Source organism: Pelecanus crispus, chromosome 1 (assembly GCF_030463565.1).
Source record: "Pelecanus crispus isolate bPelCri1 chromosome 1, bPelCri1.pri, whole genome shotgun sequence".
NCBI lineage: Eukaryota > Metazoa > Chordata > Aves > Pelecaniformes > Pelecanidae > Pelecanus > Pelecanus crispus.
Window position 1 is genome coordinate 1715842 of NC_134643.1, and position 23154 is coordinate 1738995.

At 45.9% G+C, this 23154-nt stretch overlaps 1 protein-coding gene across 6 annotated transcripts in view; it reads right to left on the bottom strand.

Moving 5' to 3' along the window:
• UBE2H (ubiquitin conjugating enzyme E2 H) overlaps positions 1-23154 on the bottom strand; it is a 55646-nt gene that overhangs the window by 6420 nt on the left and 26072 nt on the right. The window contains exons 2-6 of one of the 6 annotated variants that reach the window (XM_075718851.1): positions 21431-21507; positions 20667-20741; positions 9347-9386; positions 8592-8644; positions 4045-4173 (exon numbers count right to left, since the gene is read on the bottom strand). In XM_075718851.1, the coding sequence (XP_075574966.1) occupies positions 4045-4173; positions 8592-8644; positions 9347-9386; positions 20667-20741; positions 21431-21507 (374 nt within the window). Of the gene's footprint in view, positions 1-4044; positions 4174-8591; positions 8645-9346; positions 9387-15592; positions 17115-20666; positions 20742-21430; positions 21508-23154 lie in introns of those variants that run through there. The other 5 variants (XM_075718860.1, XM_075718881.1, XM_075718876.1 and 2 more) reach the window with 5 other exon arrangements.

Consider the following 23154-nt stretch of genomic DNA (forward strand, 5'->3'; position numbering starts at 1 on the left):
TGCGGGACACCTAATGGTTTAAAGGTGAGAGGGACTAACTGAAGGAGGGACCCAAAAAAGCAGCATGTCTTCAGAGAATTTACATGGGAAGGTGGGTTGGTAGTAGATGACAAGCAGAGCCAAGGAGGTGGGATGGCGACGTGACATATCCTTGTAGCGGCTACTCCCTTCCCATAGCTTTCCAAGAATTAATCTCCCTCTGGAAAAGGCATGTTTTCCCGGATAAGTTGTTATTCCTTGCACAATCCAGCAAAGGGAACCCAAGTTCCTTTGCTGTAAGACTTTGGATGTCCGTGGATGACAAAGGCAGCCCTTTACCGGGCACCTTAGAAATATATTCCCTCTATGCCTACCCGAAACCCACCTAAACAACCGCTGTAGCTGCCTCGGGAGTCGCCCAACACAGTAGCCACAAGCCAGTGACCGTGGCAGGACAGGAGGCCAGCAGCACTTCTTCACTTGACTACTTCAAGTGCTCTCTGGGCTACTGGAGATTCGGACGTGGAAGCCACTGTTTCTTCCTGTTGGAAAAGGTCTGCTTGAGCCTAAGCTAAAACACAACTTGAAGCACTTCAAACTTAAAATGCCATTTTACTACCCAGGAAAGCTACCAAGCCCCTGGGCTGGGTTTTTCTGAAGGTTTGATCTGGGAAAGGTCAAACTTCCAGGGAGCTTCTGTGCTGGAAGCTGTATTGAACTTGGATCTTCAGCCTATCAAGGGAAGAAAACTGCAACATCTAAATACTGACAAACTGTCTTCCACAGAAGCCTGTTCAAGAAGGGAAAGCCTTGATGCACCCATTCCTACCAGGGAGACATCGCTTTGATTTATCTGTTTTTAAACCCTGGAGCAACAAAAACAACCTGCGGTTACGCCTTGTAGTTGGTACGTGCCTGTGAGCCATACTGGTGCTCCAAAGGACTCTACTGGAACTTCAGAGCCGACACGTGGGATGGGAGAACTGCTCCCAGAGATGCCCTCTGCTCCCAGCAAACACTCAACCTGTCCCTTGGCACCCTTCAGCTGCTGTTTCTCACCACCGCCACCCTCCCAAAAGAAGTTTTCGTATTATACCTACCAAAGAGAAAGAAAAGTGGCACATGCGGGAATTAAGCACCAATTCCCAACAGCTCAACACAAGCAAATGGTGAGCCATTTTTGTGTATCTGAAGCCCACCCTCTGGTGCTCTGCCAGTGATCAGGGAAGTCATCGGACCAACTGTTCAAAAAACGGGTAGACGTGGCACTTTGGGACATGGTTTAGTGGACATGGTGGTGTTGGGTTGATGGTTGGACTGATGATCTTAGAGATCCTTTCCAACCTTAACAATTCCTAGTTTTTACTTTCATTAAAAATAATCCAGCCACCAAGCCAGGAAACATGAAATTGCTACTCTACCCTTAACTGGTTTAGTGGTGGACTTGGTAGTGTTAGGTTAATGGTTGGACTGGATGATCTTAAAGGTCTTTTCCAACCTAAATGATTCTATGACTGTCAGGGAGATCTTAAAGGAGCGCTTGGCTCTGTAGCCATGAACTACTTCATCTACCTGAAGGCTCTAATGCTAAGAATCACAGTCTCCAGCTGTATATTGGTAATATTAATGGACATTTACAAGTTCTACGATAAATCCTGACTTGTTTGGGTCTCATACAGAGAATCACAGGAACTACAAGCCTTGGGACACATCCCTAAGCCTACGCCCATCTCTTCGCTACCACTATGTCAAACAGCTATGCGCTCATAACTAAAAAATGAAGAAAAGCAGCAATAAATTATGTATTTGCACTACTGCGCTTCCCAGAGCAGAGAAGCTGCTACAATCCATTGCATCAATTTTAACATGTCCAAGGCTATTTTTAAAAACGCTACAATATGAGGAATGACAGTGTTTAGCTCTACCTTATACTTGTCATGCAAGCCTGGGAAGAGACAGCAGAGGCAGGACTCTTGGGTATATGGAACATGAGACATGTTGCAAGCACTTAAAACTCCTTCCAGATTATCTTCACGGCCTGTACCTGACTGTCAGGATGGAAAAGAGGGAGCAGACTAGCCCATTTAGCCTCCTTGAGGGATGTCCTCAGTTCTTTCTTGAAGCACCTGCTGTTGGCTAGCATCAGTTTGTTTGCTTTTTTCAAGGCTGCATCTTTTTTAATTGCTGTTTCATTAAAGCATAGAGGACACCCAAAGTGTCCCTTGTGTTGGCCCTGGAGATTTTCTCTGACAAACCATTTTGCCTGGAAGCTTGTTCATATGAAAAAACAGGCAATGGAGTTCAGGAAACTGAGCAGGCTAGATCTGCAGGGTAGTTTTCTCACAGTCCTGTCATGCAGCTGTCAGAGGAGTCAAGCAAAGTGGGCTGAAAAACTCAGTATTTAAATCACAGCTTTGCTTGGCCTCATTTGTAGTTCCACCCTCAAACAAAAACTGCAGCTGATGAAGAATCATTTCGCATCAGAACAAAGTGACTTGAGTTTTAACCACTCCGGAGTGACGTGGCAGAGCTGATGGAAGGACTCCACTGCCAAATTCCACATCTTTCTGGGATACCTGCGCTCTCCTAACACGAGCGAGCTTTCACAACGCTCCGTTAGGAAAGCTGCTACACTGGGAGGACGATTAGATCGTTCCTCTCATGGAGGCTCTCATCGTTGAACAGGCCCTGCAAACCTTTTTGGCAGAGCTCCCACGGACAAACAAGTCTTACGGTTATTCAGTAACAAAACAAACAAACAAACAAAAAAATCACGTGGTCATGGTCTCTCAAAAACTTAGTTGAAGACCAAATCTGGGCCAAAGGCTGTAAACTTTCCCACTACTAGATTAAACGCTGATTGTGTTCACTGGATCAGGGGAGAAATAAAGGCCAGGGCTTTGCCATAGGCTTGTCACATCAGGAAATGGTGCCCTGCTCCTGTCTGCATGCAGCTGATTCTAGGAAAGGCAGAGAGCAAATTTAAAGTGCAATTCTTATTTTTTATCCTACGTTTGCAAGACTAAATCAATTTGTGTCTCACTTACCAGCTTGCTAGGACAGTCCTTCTATTGCCAGGCTTATCCAAAAGTATTTGAGAGTCCTTACTGGGAGCCTTCCCTGATCCCAAGGAGGTACTGACTCTATTTCTCAGCCTTGTCTAACATGTCCTTCCAACCCTTCCAGGAGCAGACATACCAGCACCCTCACCGGCTCTGGCAGCGCTCACCTACCCTCACCAGTCACTGTTAATGTTTAGCCTGGGCTCCCCTAGCTGAGTTACACGCCTGCGACCACATCCTGCTCACACTAATCACAGGATAAATCATTCCCTTCCTCTTTGAGGGCACCTTTGACACATCAACGCTCATAACCCCGTTCGGTCCTCTAGATTAAACTCCTCCAATTCTTCCTCTCTCTCCTCTTAAGACACATCTTCAAGACGATCTGCCCTTGTTACACCCTGCCAGACTTTACTAATTGGTCTGCAGCCTTCTTAAATGGTAGTCCTTGAACCGCACTGGTAAGCCTCGGCTGGAGTAGGAAGTAGCAAGGAAGGATTACTTGGCATTTACAGAAAATTCCTGCTCTGTCACAATACAAAAGTGCTTTCTGCCACAGCATTACCGATTCCTTGATTGCTGCTCTCAGATCACTTTCCACAGAACTGCCAACAAGCCACTTTCTATCCAGTAATTGTGCAACTGGATGCTCCCGTTTCAGTTCAGCACTTTTCCTTGTCCCTTCTTCGGTCGCACCCCTTTTCTTCCGAATCGTTTCTCCGATCTCTCAAAATTGTGTTGAATCCTAACCCAGTTTGCTTACAGCCTTCCCTGCTTAGGGTCTGCTATTGATTTAAAACCCCTGCCCCACACACTGCGTAGACCGCAGCAGCAGTTCAACCACCCCTTACTTCAGACTGCCCCCATTTAAAATGAACGGGGCCCCTGTAATGGACAGGAATGGGCACTGACACGCAAATGCGCAGCAAAGACGGTCCCCATTCCCCCAGGGTGGAATCACAGTAATGCCACTCATTCTGCAACACGTTATTTACGCCCCTACCTTTAATTTTCTGTTTGTACTCTTCTGGTCGGTGGAGGTACATGGCTGCAGCGTCACCATTTAGAGGATCTATAGGGTTAGGATAGGCCAGCAGCTGGGGCAGGAACGATTCAAATATATTGGTGAGATCTGCAAGTGAAAGACACAGTTGGTCATGTCCACAGACCCACAGTCACTCCGATTAATCATCCTGCAGGCACCAGCACTGGAACAGCAGCACAAAGCTTCAAGGGCAAACGCACTGAAAATCTGGGCACAAGTTAAAATAAAGGAAACTGCATCAGGGAAAGCACATGCACGGCTGATAAGAGAGCTTCTGCTGCTGCTGGAGATATGCTGCAGCTCCTCAGCTAACTGCGCAAACTACTCGACACCCCAGCAACGTAGATACAGATATCTGTGGGTTAGGCAAAGAAGAGGAAGGACACAAGTGTCTTGTTTCCCACTGGGGCTCAGCCCTGGCTTAAAAAAAGGAAAAAAGAAAAACAAACAGTGTTGTGCTTTACCCCCCACTGAATTCTTCCCCTACTTCTGCCTCATTCTATTACTGTCTTTAAATGTCTTATGCTCCATGACTAAATTGATGTGTCTCGAGCACAAAGCATCTTCCAGAGCACTTTAGATGATTGTGTTAATAGAAAGAGCAACCAACAAGTCCCTCCAACTCAAAACAATTTGCAGAATGTCAAGAGCTCACATTAACACCTTGGTGCCAGTTGGCATCTGTCACTAAATAATCCACAACAGGAAACATACTTCTGGTGCCGATGAGTAATTGTGGATACGCGAAACCCTCTTCCCACATCCCTAAGACGACAAGTACCACACTTCAGCGATGGTGGTGTTCAGAAACAAGCCCTGCGTCATCACTTCTCCTCGGGGGCCTTCCAAAGGACCACGTGCACCCACGCAGACCAGAGATTAAACCCCCAGTGCAGGGCTGCGTGCCAGGTTTTGCTCTAGCCAGCCACTGGAGAGCTGCTGATACAGGTAGACCAGCATTCGTTACGTAGGGTTTTCTGTTGGGTTTTGTTTGTGAATATTTTACGCATCTTTTATCAGGATCCCCCTTTCCTCCCTAATTAAAGGGAGTGTCTCTCTCCTGGCGGCAGAGAAATCCTGCCTGTGGATGAGCATCACCAGTCCCCTCCAGCATGGATCGAAGTGGAGCTGTCAAGAAGGGAAGCCCAACGTTCCCCAGGATCCACCACATGAGCAGGTAACCATCTCAACCTGCCTCTTACAGGAACAAGACTGTGTGATTATTCCTGAGCCCAGCCATCACCGAGCCTCACGGAGCTGCTAAATTCCAACCAAATCTGACGGAGAGCAGGGACCTCAGAGCTCTTAACTTTCTAAAAGATTCATCAAAATGCGTGGGCAGGTAGGGGGAGAGATCTCCAAGTGCTCTCCCTGTGCAAATGGTTACTCTGGCTCTGGGCCACAGCCACAGAAAACCAGACTCTAACTTCATCGCCAGCAAAGATGCAACCTTGGAAGAGCTGCACAGTAGGTCCAGGCAGATCATCGTCACCGCCTGATGTTACCACCTCTGCAAACCTACCAACGGGCGTGCTTTCAGAATGTGCTTTCAGATCTTGCTCAAAAGGATCAAAGGAGACTCGAGGTTCTGTCAGTTCTTCCCTCCTGCATCAACACATCCAGGACGTACAGACACTGCGCTATGACTACTTCAGTCGCCCATTCAGCATAAACCCTGCTGAACAGGAGGAAAGGGATTTATACACCATGGCTTTATACACTCAGGAGCGTACGGTTCATTAGAGCTGATACTGCATCACCCCGCTGCAAAAAGCAACGACACCGATTGCTATGGATAGCGATCGGCTGGTCTCTGCTGTACAGGGACATCACTAAGAAATTACATTGTTTTACCCTGAAATCTCTTTCTACTACAGAAGCTGTTGCCCCTTCCAATACTGGCAGGACAATGACAAAGCCCTTCAGAGCACACATGGTACCTTGACCAAGTTTACCACGGTTGGCACACTGAGCGGCCAGATGCCACCAACTGCTTCTAGGATGAAGCACAACAGCAACGGGGAGAAGGATCCTAATCCAAAAAGGGACCACAAAAACCAGTGAGAATGCTCTAGAAGAATATTTTCTGCTGTACTAGTGGCTTGCCCTTGACAAACCAGTTAAACCTCCCAGGGATTGGGTTCAGAAACCGTCAGCAAGAAGTTGACTTTAGTTTGTGAAACCACCTGCTCTTGGGACAAGTCTCTCCACAGAGCAGGCTCAGATCAAGTACCTCTTCGTGGCCATTAGACAAGTAAAGTCTCATGTAGGCTGAGCAAGCAGACCCCTGGAAGGCCACCTTGGCTCACAGGATACAGTGCAGGGATTTTATTTTTTGTCTTTAAGAGACCTCATTAATTTCCCTCTTCTTTCAAATCCCCAAAAGTGGCATTAGTTTAGCAGGAACTAGTTGAACATGTGCACGACGCCCAACCATAGCACTAAGGACTTGATACTTCATTAGGGAAAGAGAGGGAATTTAACCACAAGGTCTTCATGAATTTATTGGTAGCTATTCTGGGTCTCTTCCACCTTAGTTGCTCCTTGAATTATCTGACCCGTTTCCTCTGCCAGCGCAGGAGCGCTCTGGTTTAAAGGGGTGACACCCCAAACACCACAGCTGTGCTGAGATACACTGAGGAATATTATTTCCCCCTTTTGATTTCGTGTTCAGAAATGGGCCACCTCCCAACTTCAGACAAGGAGGCAAAGCCCTGGCAATGAAGAGGTGATGTAGGCGCTCTAGAGTTGATGACTTCTGAGCGAAGGGGCAGAGTGAATGCAGTCACCCCAGCGTCCTCCCTGCAGCTTCAAGGCACCCTGCAGCAAGGCAAGGGAAGTTCTGCAATAAGATGATTGTCAAGCGATGCACTTTCTAATGCCAAGTTTCACCAGTTACTGTGGAAGATGCTCTGTACAGAATACACACCTTCGAGTTGCCTTACACCTATCACCGACCTCACAAGGACAAATGGAGATTTTTGCATGCTTGCTGATATTAATACATCGCAAGCACAGCAAACACCAGTTGTTTTTTTCTACCTTTATGAGCAATAACAATGACAAAAATACAGCAGCAGTCATTAGGAAACCTCTCACAGAAAGCCCTCCTATGAAACTGTTTGGAAATAGTGCAGAAACCCCACTGTGACCGTCTGTGAGAGCATGCTGCAGAACAGGGAGGCTGTCCACGCATGGCTTCCAAAGCAGAACCCAGACAGCCAGAGCACAAAACCCAGCACCACAGTTACACTGGAGCAATTTTGTCCAGCTATCCCCACGATCCGCAGGTGTCATTTAAGGCTGTGGAACAGCAGCACACGCTGAGCTGAACTGGATTCTGCTGCCAACGGGACCAGGCAGGTTCATCCCCAACAGAGGGCTTGGTTTGCTAACACTGCTTTAATTCCTCCGCCTCGCATCAGATCCTCCCAGGACACAAGAGCATCCTCTTCCTCCATTAGCAACACCACCTGGGTCACGGCTAAACTGATCTCTCGCAACAAAACCACGTGAAGCATATGCCATGCATCTACTACACGAGGACTTCAGGCATTCTGATGAGGAGTAAAGTTCAACAAGTTGCTATAGCAATTTCCCACCCAGGATTCACCAAGTCTGGTATTTCCTTACAAATTGTGCTTGCGAGGAAAGTGAAGTAAGCTTGTCTCTCTAGCAACTGCTCCAAAGCTTCAACTTTACATAGGTAAAATCAGTTTTTCATGGAAGAACGTGAAAGATTTGATATGCACATTCCCCTGAATACTCTTCCGCAAAGCATAATTGGAACATCTGAAGTTCACATTTTTAAAATGCAGCCAACCTACACTACATAACTCAGCTTTATTCCTTTTAACAATTTCACCTTTCCCTAAATGCTATTTTAACGGGTCTTCAGCTACCAGCTGATCTTTTTATATTTCTAAAAAGGAGACTTATAGCCAGAAATGACCTAATGGGAAACCCAAAACATTCTGCAGCAAGCAGTGCAGTCATTAGATGCAACACCACTTCCTAGCCTGCAATGAAACGATGCTGCCATGACAAACGGGAACAGTTTCTGGTCCCATCTTCTGTAGAAGTGGGATCATAGCCTTGCGCACAAAGAACACCAGCTCGAATGCATGTACAAAACGTGGATGGGGTAGCTGGAATTAGGTTTCACTTTATCTAAAGTCACTGCTCTCTTTCAATGCTGAATCATGGTGGGGTGCTGTTGTGCAGTTGCCAGACAATGCCAAGCAATGGACTGAAGGATCCTTTGTGAGGTTTATGGAATATTTTTGCCTCTCTGCCATAAAAACAGGTTATGAAAGTATTTTCACATGAAAATCTTGTTTTTCACGTGATCTTGGTTCAGTGAGGAGTCTAAAACTTTGGTAAAATAAAAAAAAAAACAAACCCAAAAGTTGGCCTAAGATATCTGTCTCCAGCAAGCTGTGTTGTGTTAAGACACCAAATACAGATGTTCACATGATCAGCTTTCAGGGGAATGCCAAACTCACCGTAGAGAGCTGTCCAAGTTTGATTGATTACATCTAGACATACAGTTCCTGACCTGAAACATATGGAAAGGATGGAATTAAACACAGTCACACTCAAAATACTCTGGGGATTTAATATAATCTACCCCCTCCCTTCCCCTGCCCTGCCTCTGCCCCACTGTTTCAGATAAGCTATGATTTACTCCTATCTTGTGGTTAATAGAGGGGCAGCCTTTAACTACATGAATCTTCATACTCTGCACAAAAGAAAGTAAATTGGAGCCTTTACTGAATTAGTTGGTCCGTGTGCGGCTCTGCTGGAGAGACTGAAGCCTACGTGGCTCCCCTTAACAAACCTTAAGTGAAAAAAATGTGGCAGAAAAGATGTTTTGAAGAATTTTAGTATAGACGTGAACTTCAGCTAAAGAGGGAGCTATGGCTTAGCCGACGCTGATCCTTGTTTCTAGAAAGCCGGCACGATGCCAATGAGGAGGGGGACTGGCAACCTTGAATTTTCTGTAAATGAAGCATGTTGCAATACAAAGACTGCATCTACAAGAGAGTCTGCAGCATGCAGCTATCTAGTCTTGCCCGCAGCCTGACCCACTCCTGAAAGTTAACTTGCAACAACATCTACTTCCATCAAATCCCCCACTCTGGACTCTTAAGACTGATGAAAGCATTGTTCAATTCATCAGTGTATTATTGTGAAGCCCAAATACAGTTACAATTAGACAAACTCCTTAGAAAAAAACACACACTAGGGATTTACTTACGCTTCGTCAATGTTGGGATGGAAAATTTTATTCATGAATCCTGCAAAGAGACACACTGGTAAATAGCAGAAAACAGCCAAAGACTTTTTTCTTTTTCTTTTTTTTTTTTTTTTTCACAAGAGAAGTCTGGAATTTACTGAACCCAGACTCATCTGACTAGTTTCAAAGAAAACCCAGCCTTAGCTATATATAGCTATGTAACCTTTAAAATATGCAGACAACATTCTGACCCTAGGGTCCTTGTCCATTCCCTCAAAATTCAGCAAAACCCTCTGCTTACAGTGCAACCGTACCACAAAGGTTTTGTGGTTCAGTATTATCTTGAAAAGCACTGCCCATCAGCACAATCGAGAACCCACATCTGACGAAGTGTTTTTAAAAGCTGCAAGGATCTTCTGAATAAACACTAAACACAAAACTTAAGCTCAACATTCGCTTTAAGATTAATTTTTTTTTTTAATGTCTCCCAACAAAGATTTTCTGTGACCTTGAAGTCACAACATTAGTCTACATCTGTAAGCCATTCAGGGGCAGAGACTGGTGCAGAGAGTTAATATTTCAAGCTTTGCATCAATACAGCAATTAATTCATCAGTTGGTACCTCTGGTCTCCTAGAAAAGAAAACAGCTCAGATGCAAGGTCTAGAATGAGAAAGCTTGTCGTGGCTTTGTCCACATTTCAGACTTCTGGATTTGACAGTGCTTTCTTTGTTCCGACTTGCAAATTAAATTGTTAAAAAAAAGTCCTGCGGTTTCAAGACTTACGACATCATGGTAGAAGATGCCTCACACTTTAAAGACTGCATCTGATAGCAGCAGCTAGTGGTAAGCCGTGTTTGCCAGCTGCCTACCTTAACCTCAAGTTCAAGACAGATGGCACCTCAAAACCACTCCCCTCTTCTCCCACAAATAGAGTTTATAAAACAAAGATATTAAAGGAATTATAATACACCATAGTTGGCACCATAGCCTGTGTAGAAGTAAAGCACATCCACCCCAAAAGCAACGTTAAGCGTTTCAGATGATGGCCGTGATGCAGAATCCAGCTTCCAAACTCCTCCCTTTCCTTTCAATAGGAGGAACCCAAATACCCGGGTGCGGGACACATCCCCAGCGCAGAACGGACATGGTGCAGGGATACAAAACTGGGTTTTCCAGTTATTTCACTGCCAAATGGATCGAGTATTCCTATACACTTCTGCTGGCTTGGCCGAATCACCCTTAACTGGTTTAGTGGTGGACTTAGTAATGTTAGGTTAATGGTTGGGCTGGATGATCTTAAAGGTCTTTTCCAACCTAAACGATTCTATGATTCTATGATTTGGGGCCTGCCCAGCAGGGCTGCTGCAACCCTTGTTTTAGTACCAGGTTAAGCTGCTTCCAGATCTTAGCATTGGGTTTTTTTCAGAACTTAAAATAAAACCTTCCTTCCTCTGTTGTACTGCCATCCTGCAGCCCGTAAAGCCCTACAAACACTGCCATGTGGGAACGGCGCCTTTCTGCAATAAGCAGAAACCTACTTTAGCTACAGGCAACTATTTCTTCTGAAAAAGGTCCACCTTTATAAAAACGGGTAAGAAATTTAGGTTTGGGATATTGACTCAGCCCATTTAAAAAGCTCCTTCCAGGACTCAAAACACACCGAAGTTTTCTCTCCAGAGCAGCCCAAGCAGGGTAGAAACACGTCACTGTTTACCGTTCAGCAAACTCCCTACCTTCACCACCTTTATCCAGCCACTCCAGGCGAGACACTGCGGTAGCGCTGCTGTACCACCTCTGCCCAAACAAGGAGTGATCGTGATTTGAGTGACAGCATGGTTCCCATCTGGGGTAAGAGCTGACATATGGATTTAACTCCCTTTCCTTCCATGTATTATGACACAAATATAATTTCGTGTTTACTTGTACTGCTTGGATTTTGCATAAATACAACGCAAGGCTGAAACGATGCCCGAAGCCAGAATAATCTCTAAAAGAAGAACCGAGAATTGCGTAAACAACTCCACGCTAACAAGTGTCTTTCAGGAATACCTTGCCATGATTTAGCTTGAAAAACTGAAGCAGACTTAAAAAGGGAAGCCATAGTTCCATCAAATATTTACGTTACGGCAGCTCTCACAGGTTTAAATCAGGTCACGGATCCATTATGCCGGCACTGGAGAGCTACAGCGAGCACCGATCCCGATTCTAAATCCTGTCTCTCTCTTAGAAGGGGGAAAATAAAAAACCCAAAAGGTTAAGTTTCTCATAAAGCAGAACAGAAGAAGGGATGGGGGGAAGACACCAGGTAACAAGAACAGGACGATAACATGCAGACCTGCTGAATTAAACACTCCTTGTTCTGGTATCTGGGACACAGGCTGGCTCTCTTTAACCCAGCTAGACGCAAGCATCCCTCTGCCTTCTCTCATTTTGGTTTTCTGATCATCTCACCTATTTCCCAGTACCTTCTACCACAGCCACCTGCAGCTGGTTGGACAAGGCTGTGCTGCAAACCCACCTGTAAGGTTTTGGTCATTCACACACTTACAGCATTTACGCTGCACTCAATATGCAGGGAGACGAGATTAGTTTGTCCGCTCAAGCAGCTCCTGTGCTAGCAATTTGTAATTCTTCCCCATCGTCTTTGCATTCACCCAGGCAAGAAACAATCCATTCTTTCATGTTGTCCTTGGTCTCAAGCTTTGCAAATGAAACAGTTGTTCTCCAAGAAAGGACACAAGCATCCTCTCCCCGCACTCCTAGTTTCCTAGGTTGTTGCCACATCTTCTTGCAACTCTTCAAAGTCCCCCAGTCTCAATTCTCCTACAGACACAAACCACCCAGGCCAAGAGCAGCTCTGTTCATATCTTTCCTTTTCCCGACCCAGAAATAAGCTCAAACTATTATCTCCTCCTTTATTCAAAATGGTCACCTGCAGCGATAAAGCACTAACATTGCTCCAATAATACTGACTTGCTCTGTATTTATTTTTACAAATACAAAAGACAAAGGAAGTATAAGGCCAGGAGTAAAAAAAAAAAACCTCCCAAGCCAGCATAAACACTGGGGCAGGTTTACTGCCATAGTCTTGAACACAGCACACCCCAATTAATATACCGTGAAGAACTCCAGGTGAGCACTCCACAAAAAGTGCCAAGGGACAGGCTCTTGATTTTGGGTTCTCACCATGGCCTGGAGCATGAAGCTGAGGACACAGCCTGAACAGTCGTGATTCTGTGTGCTGGACTGGCTGTAAACACTTAAATTTAACGTTTCAAAATGATATTCACACTGAACCCTGGCAAAGTCAACGCTTAGGAGGAATTCGAGCAGCAGAATGGTTGCAGTCCACCCTTTCCATACAGAGACATCAAGATGCAGGATTGCCTTTGAAGGTAAAGCAGGACCGTATAAAATCCGTATGGGCAAAAAACCTTTGGGCAATAACAGAAAAGAACCTGTACATCCACAAAAGAGTTACACCACAGAAAGGGACACATCTGTTCCGATATTGGAAGACGCCGAGACCAATATGCAGATGCTGACCTTCAAGAACGCTGGTATTTCAGCAATAGCCCTGGAGTAATCACTCCTTGGGCTGACAAAATCTTTCAAGAGAAGCACATTTTTAAATTAAAAATCAGCTAACTGAAAGGCTGTCAATCTTCCTGGAGGCTGCGAACACAGGAACATTCATAAAGCTCCAGCAGCTGGACGTATGCCAGCATGAAATGAAGTGCTCTCACCACGCTCACGCATCAACCATGGATGGGTCTGATCGTCCAGGGCACTGACTCGCAGTTGGGTCAAAGCGGTCGCTCCGAGGATCGCACGCCGTGGCTGGACGATAGCTGAACGTTGCTCTCCAGGTGAGCAAAACCACAGTGCGTAAACAGGAAGGAACTTCAGCCTTAGGTTGACGTCAACATCTCTCCTGAACAGCTCCAGGCTAAAGGATACGGCTGGAAGGCACCATCAGAACTGATGCGCTGTCGTGAGCTGCTCTGCCAGCAAGTTCTCCTCCAAGAGGCAAAGCCCAAATACCTGGATAACTTAGAGAATGCTGAGGACTCCCAAGGCACCTCTCGTTGTCCTGTGGAGTCATTAGGCAGAAAGCTCCTGCAAGAGGTTGTTCCTCATTGATCGCTCCCCTATCGCTATGCCTATGGGGCTGGACTGTGATTTAGAAAGGGTCCCCTACCTTGGCACAGCCCCTGTAGAATCATAAAATGTTTTTTGGGTTGGAAGGGACCTTAAAGATCATCCAGTTCCAACCCCCTGCCATACACAGGGACACCTTCCACTAGATCAGGTTGCTCATCTACCATTTGTGCAGAACAGACTCAAAACCTGGAGATAAGAGGGATCAGCAACCTGAGCTGGAGACTGCTTCCTCACTCTTACCACAGCTCCAGCTGCACAACGCTGGCCCGCAGCAGCGGAAAGCTTTCTGCACCCCTTGGTCCTTCTCCAAGTCAGGAACCAGCTGCAATCCAACAAGCGGCACATCAGAAAGGTGGCCCGTTGCTTATCTGAGCTCAAAGTACAGCCAGCTTAGCTGGTAGGTTAGGTGAGAGGTCCCCAAAAGAGACTTTTTTCCTGCAGCACAGCTCTTCAAAGCGATGCTAGTGCTGCTAGCCCTGCCGAAGCACGCAGGAAGGAGGAACAGCAGCGTGCCAGCAAACAGCACATCCCAGCCTCCCGGCTTCGCTTCTTGCTCAGCGGGGAGTCAGCTGCACAGCCCAACCACACCAGCGATAACTGTAAGAGGACTTCCCACCGGCTCTGGGGAACGTGCCAGAGGGGAGCTAGTTTCTATCCACTTACCCATCCCAGACTCGCCACTGCTCACCCACGTGTCGGCTTTCTTTGCTCATAAAATAAGGCCAGCTGGACACTTCTCTACCTGAACAACTGTGACAGCAGATTCATATCTGTGTACCACCGTGGTGCCAAACAAAGAGCTGACAGGACAAGCGTATGTAACTGCTCCCGATTTTTCAGTGCAGCAAGACTGACAAGCCTCAAAGTTTTATTTTTAATGAGAGATTAAGGCCAAGTCAGGAAACCGTTCAGACTGCCTGGCTGGTGAGGCGGGAAGGTGGTTACAGTCCCTCTGAAGCAGGATGCAGTGAGTTTTAAATATCACACCAAATCAACGTGGCTTGGGTGACCACCCAAGGCTCGGGACAGAACTACGTGCACAGATATTAGCATGGAAAAGAGCTTATGTACAGCACAGAGAGGTCAAGAGCTGGGTTTTTTCCCCTCTGCTTTTTTTAACCACTGGACAACCTACTAATGGAAAAAGATCTCCCAAGTGCTCACACGCAGTGTTGCCAAACAGCCAGATAAGATTAGTCTAAACTTAATGTTTATTACTTCCCCCTCCCCAAACACCCAAAAGCCTGCAAGGGAACACGCATTTATTTTGTTATTTTTAAAAACCACATTGCACTCATTTCAAGGACTATACCTTCTTGTGCAACTGATCACGAGCCCGCCATGCACCACAGGTTGAGAAACCGTGGTAGGAGATGGGGGAGAGGGCACGAGAGCAAGACCTCTGCCTCAGTCCTCAATTTAGTACCTATTCCCCTCTGCAGACTGGGACAACCAGTTTAGCGCGTGGTTGTTCCCATTTGAAAGGCACAGGATCAGCCCACCTCAGAGGTGCGTACCTCGTCCAGCAGTCTCAGGTCAATAAGCTCTCACTGGCAATAGCAAGGATTTATTTTTTATGAAATCTGGAGGTTAGGAGCCCATTCAGAGCACTAACTAGAGTCAAATATAACCCCGTGCACTCACCACACAGGCATTCACTACACAGCAGTGGCATGAGGTGCTGTGTAATATCAGCTTGTTCACAGCAGAAGTAGAACAGTTTATATTACCATACTCAAATTCTAGTAGCTTTTCAAAACAATAACATAAATAATTCTGCAGCAGCTTCACGAGGGAAAGATCAGGACAGAAAAATACGGCTGGAGCTGATGGAAAATAGTGGCAGAGCTATAAACTCCAGACCTCCTGCTCAGAGTGAATCGCTGAGCGGTCCTTCTCGGAAGTGGAAAAGCAGTATCCACAAGCTTACTGCCCGGTGCTAAGAGCAGCAATCTCTGGAAAAACATGCAGAACTAGCACAAAGCAATTGCCCAATATCAGTTCATCTCACTGCTTAGGTGTACCGTCCCCTGAGGCTCAGGCTTCAGAGACTGGCACAGAAGGCAGTGGATCTGTGCCAAGTCAGGCCGAAAACACCTACCCCATTTTGTCAGTCTGTTCCCATTCGCCGACTGTAGCAGGGAATCTGCACAGGGTGCACAGTTGTGCGTCAGACCGGAGTGGAGACAGGGATACAAATTACCTTTAGATGTCTCGTCTTTCCCCTTAGACAAAGCTAAGCGTATTTGAAAGAACAAGCATTTTCACATCGCTTATAGGTCAGAATAAGGATCTGCACACGCAGGGAAGAGCACGCTCAGAATGGTCACAGGCGATAAGTGACTCATGAAATTCTAAGTAGCAAAATGTAAGGCAGTCCAGAGAGGAGCTGAAAGTAAAAATAGCAGCTGCAGTTAAAAAGAAAAATTAAGCACAGGCCAGGAGAGATCTGTTAAATCCTGGCTGGAGCTAAACACCGCTTCATTCCTGTACCGGCTGCCACAATGTCTCATTATATACATACACATATATACACACGCTTCCATATGTTTTGTGTACACACTAGGCATTTTGTTTTGCAAAACACTTAGGAGAAAGGTGAAATATAAATGCAAGATATCTGCAGGTAACTGGGCCAGAGATGGAAGTAAAATGAGAACTGTGTATAAATATACAGAATTTATTTGAGAAATTGAGGCTCTGAGCATACTGTACGCAAAACTTTGCAGCTGTGACATTTGATTATGAAGAAACCAGAGTGACTCAGTGCCGGCCTAATATTTCTGCAGATTTTAGCAATAAAATAAATGCCATGCTACTTCCAGGTAAGAGCTCAGGTTCACGTTTCTACTGCTCCTATCATCTAAGCAGGGCAGGACGTTCACACTCTGTGCTTCCTCCCGTGTTTATGGCATCAAAGAGCATTAATCTCCGGCCCTTGGCAGGCGTACGGACTGATTAAAAACATACAAAATTTACACAAAGTGTTCTTGTGACTTGGGAACTCAAAACAGCACTTCCAAGTACTTCACAGCTCCCTTTTGAAAAACCAGGAACAGACTAGGCAGAAAATTCCCCTGAAGACATTAAATCCCAGAGGGCAGGGAAAAGTAGGGAAGCTGTGCCAGCAGAGTTACTGAAATCATAAACAGCTCAAAACATACTGTCTAGGAGAAAGCAAAAACGGAACCAAACATCTAGCAGGGGAGTGCTTCGGGTCCTCCTAAGCACACAGGGATATTTACATTAATTGACAAAAGCATTAAGAGCAGCAGCATTCACTAGCTTCAGAAAGCAACGGGGTATTTTTCAGGAGCTGGTTTTGTTCTAGCAAACTGCTCAAGTTCAGGAGGTTTGTTTCAACCCCAAAGATCTGGATATTTAGGGCTCACGAGCGGAGTTAGTTCATCTCAATGGGAGCACTCAAGCCCGGAGCCAACATGACAGCCCTACATCTGGCTCCACTTAGATTTGTGTTCTTCTAGGACACGCATTTCCCATTTTACTGTATGTCATACAGCTCTCGCTAGGAAAAGTCATCCCGCACCAATATGGCATCTGTCCCATTACATGGCAAAGACCAAGGAAGGACCAGGCAGTGCCAGAAATACCAGAAAGGTACTGCAGAACACGAAACACTGGAAGCTCTCCCAGGAACTGCTCTTTTCACATGGAACCCAGGATGGTTTAAAGTCTTTAAGCAGAGGCATTACCTGCATTGTCAGGAGAGCACTGTCTCTGGGGCAGCATCATTTAATAGAATACAGCAATAATTACCAACCTGACAAGGGCAGGAAATAAATGCCACACATATTTGAGGAGGGAGCTGTGGATGGGACAAGGAAGCAAAGATTTGGCAGAAGAGTCACCACACCAAACAAAGGCTTCTGCTAAAGACCCTCAAAGGGGAAGAGGGCCACCACTCTTTTAGGGTTTAAGAACAGGTCATCTGGAAAGGTGTGGACAAGTCTGGAACCCACTTTAAAAACATTTTCTATTCAGGTTTGTCAGTCGCACTTTAGTGAAGAACACGAAGTTTTCACGCACCTTATACTCAGAGCCATGCTGGGATAAAAGCAATTTGAACAGATTAGAAAGCAACTATTAGCAGTCATTTTTTCAGAAGCGGCTTTCTAGAATGCATGGATATGCTTCAAGCCATCATGTTATTTGCTGTAAAAAGCCCATGCCATGTTCAAGACTGCATTAAGATTTTTCTAAGATGGAAAGAAAATTTTAGCCTACAGTACTAGAAGAACAAGGAAAGCTGCAAGAACAGCATTTTGGCTTTAAGCTTCGGCATAAAAGTGTAATTTATTAAAGGAAAAGAAACTGCTGGATTCTATACTTTATATGAGCCAGTGACTTACACAGACAATTTTAACTCTGCATGTCATCACCGCAGTGGGAGCTATTCAGTGCCGAGAACAGAAGGGCTGCAAACAAGCTACATGTGTGCTCTAGATGACCTGTCCATTTACGGGCTCCGCCATCTCTGAAATGCTTCACTTCCACCTCTTTACAGATCAAAGATTGCCACGGCAAATTTCTTCCCTACTAATTCCTACCCCTGTGTTAGCCAGAGCTCAAGCTGGCTGAGGACTGCTGGGTTAGGACACCCGTGTGCTCACTGGAACAGGCAGACCTGGGAGAGAACAGGATCTCGTCTCATTCACAAGCTTGTTTCACACCTAGGGACGCTGCCGGTTCAGCTGGGATGAAGGCTCGCTCTGGAGCTATCTGTCATGCCAACACCAATGGTATCGGGCACCGCACACCGAGCCTGCCTCCGAAAGCAGCGGTGCAGAGATTGGGCTGGCCCAGAGGAAGGGGGCCGAGACGCCACTCAGCCCTGGTTGTCCAGATAAGCTGGGCTGGGGCAGCAGAAATGGGAACCAGACGAAGAAAAACAAACCTCTTCCTGCAGCCGGTTGGGAGTTTCCCCGGGTCCTAGCGCTCTCCTTGATGCTTCCACTCCCCAGCTCTTTCCTCCCCGCAGCAGAGCTGAGCCCTGCTTTGCTAAGCCAGCTCTCGTCTACCATCGACCGTTTATTCAACCTGAAACCTCAGCTGCACGCTGCTTCACCTGGGAGGTAACCTGCGCTTCCAGCAGCCCTCACCCAACAGACAGCAAGGCAGGCCCTAGAGCAAGAGCCAGCCTTTTGGGGAGCTCAGCGAGGGAAGAGGTGGTTTTCAGCTGCTCAACAAACACTCGTAGAGCCGGGGAAGCATGCTAGAAGGTGCAATGAATCCGGAATAAGACAGTCACAACACAGTGGGTATAAGCAAGCTGACGGATGGAATGCTGCTGTACTAAAAGGAAGACAGCAAAAGCAACATTAGAAGGGACAAAGCAATTTGAGCAGAAAATAACCCCCTCCGCACCCACCTACCACCCTCCCCAAGTTCACAAGGAGAAAGGCCATCCTTGTGGTGTCAGTTCTGAAAATACAACTGGGCCAACTCTGATCCCAGGTTGCCTTTTACTCCCGCCTATCCCAACCAGCACTAAACAGCCTCCAAGCCAAACCACCAAAAGGCCAAATCTACCACCTTCCATGCAACTAACCGGAGCCTAAATCAACACCACTGAATACACAAGAGCCTGGCCACTGTTTAGCTGCATTAGGCTTCACAGGCTACTGGAAAGAAAGTTTATTTTTGCTTTACGCCAGCAACCTTGATTTCTGATACGCACAGGAAGAACATCAGGAGAGAGAAAAATAATCTTGAGTAGACTAGCACCAAAGCAATTAACAACAAGGAAACTGGGTTTTACATGCTTTCTGAGAGTTGTCTTGTAGCCAGCCCACATTTAAGATTGCCAACATGCCAGTACCCTGATCTGCATTGGTTTGTGGCACTTGAGAAGCAGGGAGGGAAAAATGACTGGCACCAAAAAACATACTGTGCATCTCATAAACAGAGGTTTATAGCAAGTTTCAGAGCTGATTCAAGAGGAAGGAGAAAAGGGTTCGCATAGCTGCAGCAATACTGCATTGTTACTCAGCTGCACGCACATTTCTGTGGTTCAGTTAAGGTTTCAACAGAAAAAAAGAAAGGTAAAGGATGGCGTAAAAACAGCGTCGCTCTTTCCCAAAAGGCATGGTTCACATTTGGAACTAGACAGATTATTTCTCACACCAGAGAGAAGGAGATCTTAAACAGAAGGCACTCTTAGCTTAAGAGTCTATTTTAAGAAAGCAGCCAATACTTATCAACTCCAAATCAGAATGTTGATATTGGAAGCGACCCATCTCGTCCAACCCACATAGTCAAGTTTCCACATCAGTTCTCCCTGGGCAGTTTTCTCCATTCTTTAGAGTCCTCCGGTGGCTTGAGCCACAAGCACACCCCTTCTGATGGAGAAGCGCCATGTCACTGAGTTACCAGCACTTATTTCATAAGCCAGAACAGAGATGTTGGAACTTCATGCATCTGCTCCAGTTTTTCAAGCAATATTGGCTATTTTATTTATAGCTGCAGTGACTGGAATAAAGTTAGGTACCAGAAGACATCTGCGTTAGATCACCGTTACCCAAGGACAAAGGTCGGATGCATACAGTCTAAAGAGCGTTTCCTTATCAAACTTCCTGTTTGCTCTCGAAGGTTAAACAAGCCTGACCAGTCTAGCCAGCTGCAATTTTCCTGGTGATAGGTCCCTGCTTCTGTGTTCTTCTGCATATGCATCACCTACTCTAAGACGACAGAGGCTTCAGCTCCTGCCTTCACTTCCATCCACTTTTGGGCAAGAGGTCCCAAAAGCTAGGTTCACCCCTAGACCATGAACATGCACTATGGGCTTTGCTCTCCATACTAAATGAGTCATTTTATATAAACAGGCTCCAGCACTCGCTGTGGTATCCTGCACCTTACCCACGAATGGATATATTATTAAAAAAGCACACAGTAGAGAGACTCAGTTCACCAACACATGAGCGTGTGACCAAATCACATTTCCAGCCCCTAGCCCCTCAGCCAAAAGACCAAATTTCCTCTCTGCTTGGCACGTGATATCTGGAAGTCTACAGTAAAAGCATTCTGCAGACCTGAAGTAAAGATCTTATGATTGCACTGAGGGTTGGTGCAACTTCACCTGCAACAATGCTGCAAGCAATAACATCTCTCCTGCATAAACATTAACACAATTTTGACTGCAAGTGATTACTGGTTACCTATAGACGGGGATTTGAAAGGGTATTTATCAGGAAGGTCGACTCTAACTTTCCATACTCCACCTTCATATGGTGCTGCAATGAAAGAAATGCAGGTATTAGACACTTCATATCTCAGGAGAGAATAAATAGAACTACAGCATTAAGCAAAACACATCTGTGGAATAATACTTAGTTCCATCAGGGGGTAAGATTTCATATCAAGCCTCCCACGGTAAAAGCCTTTTTCCTGTGCTGCCTGACAAGAAATACATGATTTTAACTGATACTGCAGAAGATCTGGGCACAAAGACACAAGAGCCTTATTCAGAACAGAGACCTCAGAATAATCTACTTACCTTTAGAGATGTTACTAAATTAAGGCATGCCGGAGACATGATTTGTGATCTAGTCACTAGAAAAGCCATCTTAATTACAACTCCGCAAAAAATTCAGGTGACTGATGCAAAACTTATGAGCCAGGTCTAGAAAAGCTGAGGATCAACAAGAGCGGTGCTGAAGGCCATAGCAGAGGGCTTAGTTGTCCAAAGGCAGCATCCAGCTCTGCTCAGCTCCAAGGGAGGTGCTTCATCTGTGTTAATGCTCACAGTTGTGTTTCTCCCCGCCCTCGAGAGAGCAGCCTTCAAACACTGCTACCCTTTGACTTCTCACCCCCACTTAGATTTGCTCATCTCTTCTTCCACTCCAGAAGAATGTGTCATTTCACTGTTCCCCACCATGAGCCATTAGTTTGTTTTTAAAGAAGGGCTGGGTCATATACTTACTTCCTTGTGGTCCATAAAACTTCACAACAAATTCATTGAGTCCTCCTAAGATTGTGACTTCGTGTTTGCTCTCAATACTGATACATCAAGTAAAGGAAAACATTTAGTCCGGGAAACAAAACCCATTTACTCAGATATGGGTAACTTACTAGAAGCCTATTAAACCATAGTTTAAAACCAAATATTCAAAATATTCTCCAACATGCAATTTAAGTGTCTTGACACATCTAAGTGACCACACCACCACAATGACGTTAGTAAAAGCCAATTCTACACACTGAAGAATCCCTCCCCCTGCATTGAGCAATCTCGAGATGATGCCTCCCTTCCCCTCAGAGCTGCTTAGCATTTTCCATCTCCTGCACAGCGTAAGCTCTGATTTAAGAAAACGCCAAGTCCCTATCAGCAACGTATTTGGAAACATAATCGAGCTGCAGAGGGGAGTTAAAAGATCTAGAAATGGCAACAGTTCCAAAGGCTCACAGCACACAGACACGAACCCCAGGGGCAAGGCTCGGAGGTGAGGCCAGGGCTCGGAGAGAGCTCTCTCCTTTCCAGCGCTCAGGAGATGAGCCACAAAACAGAAAGTCACCCTTGCCAACCACTCGCATTAAATGTTTACTCTCCTGCCCAGATTAGAGGAGCAGCACTCGTCCCAGTCCCCGCTCTGACAAATGCGAGAGCTGATGAATTCAATTCTCCTTGGCTGCCTTCGGCGCTGTCAGACGGCCTCCCACAGCTACGATGCAAATTACAGCAATCTCATGTTAATTTGACTTGCAAGACCAAAAAAAACTGCGTCTTCGGAGAGATGGCAGAAGGGCGAGATTATGAGGCACTGTTACAGTGTGAAAAGAACAACTGTATTTCTCAACATTTAAAGGAAAGAATCAAAGCACCAGCACTTTGGGAAGAAGGGAATACAAATGAAAAGGCAAGAAATCTTCGTTTCAAGTAAGGCGCAGTTAAAACAATTAACAGTGATGTTTCAGCACCCAAGCTCGCTGAAGAATTCTGCTATAAATCAGGGTTAATGGATTGTGAATAATATCCTACAGCAATTACCTTTAATCAATAATCTTAATATGAATTACGAGGGAAGCATCAGAAAAAAACAGAGCAGGAGAAAAATCAAAGGTTTATTCCCACCTGAACTTCAGACGGCTTCGGCTCTGCACCACAGAGGCTGCCCCCATTTGACAGAAGGGGCCAACAGCACGGAATATCTAATAAAAGATCCTTAACATCACAGCAGCGAGCTTGGCAGAAACGCTCAGGCTAAGAGGAACTGAAGCCAGGTTCCCTTTTACAACCCAGATTTTTCACTCTGATGCAAAAGGTTTTCTGCTTTCAAGGCACAAAATTTGCCCAGGAAGGTCTCCATTTCGCAGCAATTATGCGGACCCCCTTGCACCTTCATGGCACTGAGCAAGCAGGCACCTGTGCACACACATATACGCTCACTTAAATATTCCTGACCCACCAGGAACGCAACTGCCTGGGACCTTCCACCAGGAACAAATAATTCTCAGCTCGGACCTATCCCTGATCTCACATTACAATCCATGAAGCCTGCTTAAGGTGTGTCACAAACTACTTTAAGAGACGAGGCTCCTGTATCCAGAAGCACCAATTCAATCCCGGCAGTCTGCGTGCGTACTCGTACGCAGGAGATCCAAGTCCCATCTGCGGGGTCCGTCAGGATTTATTACAGTTCCTCAAGT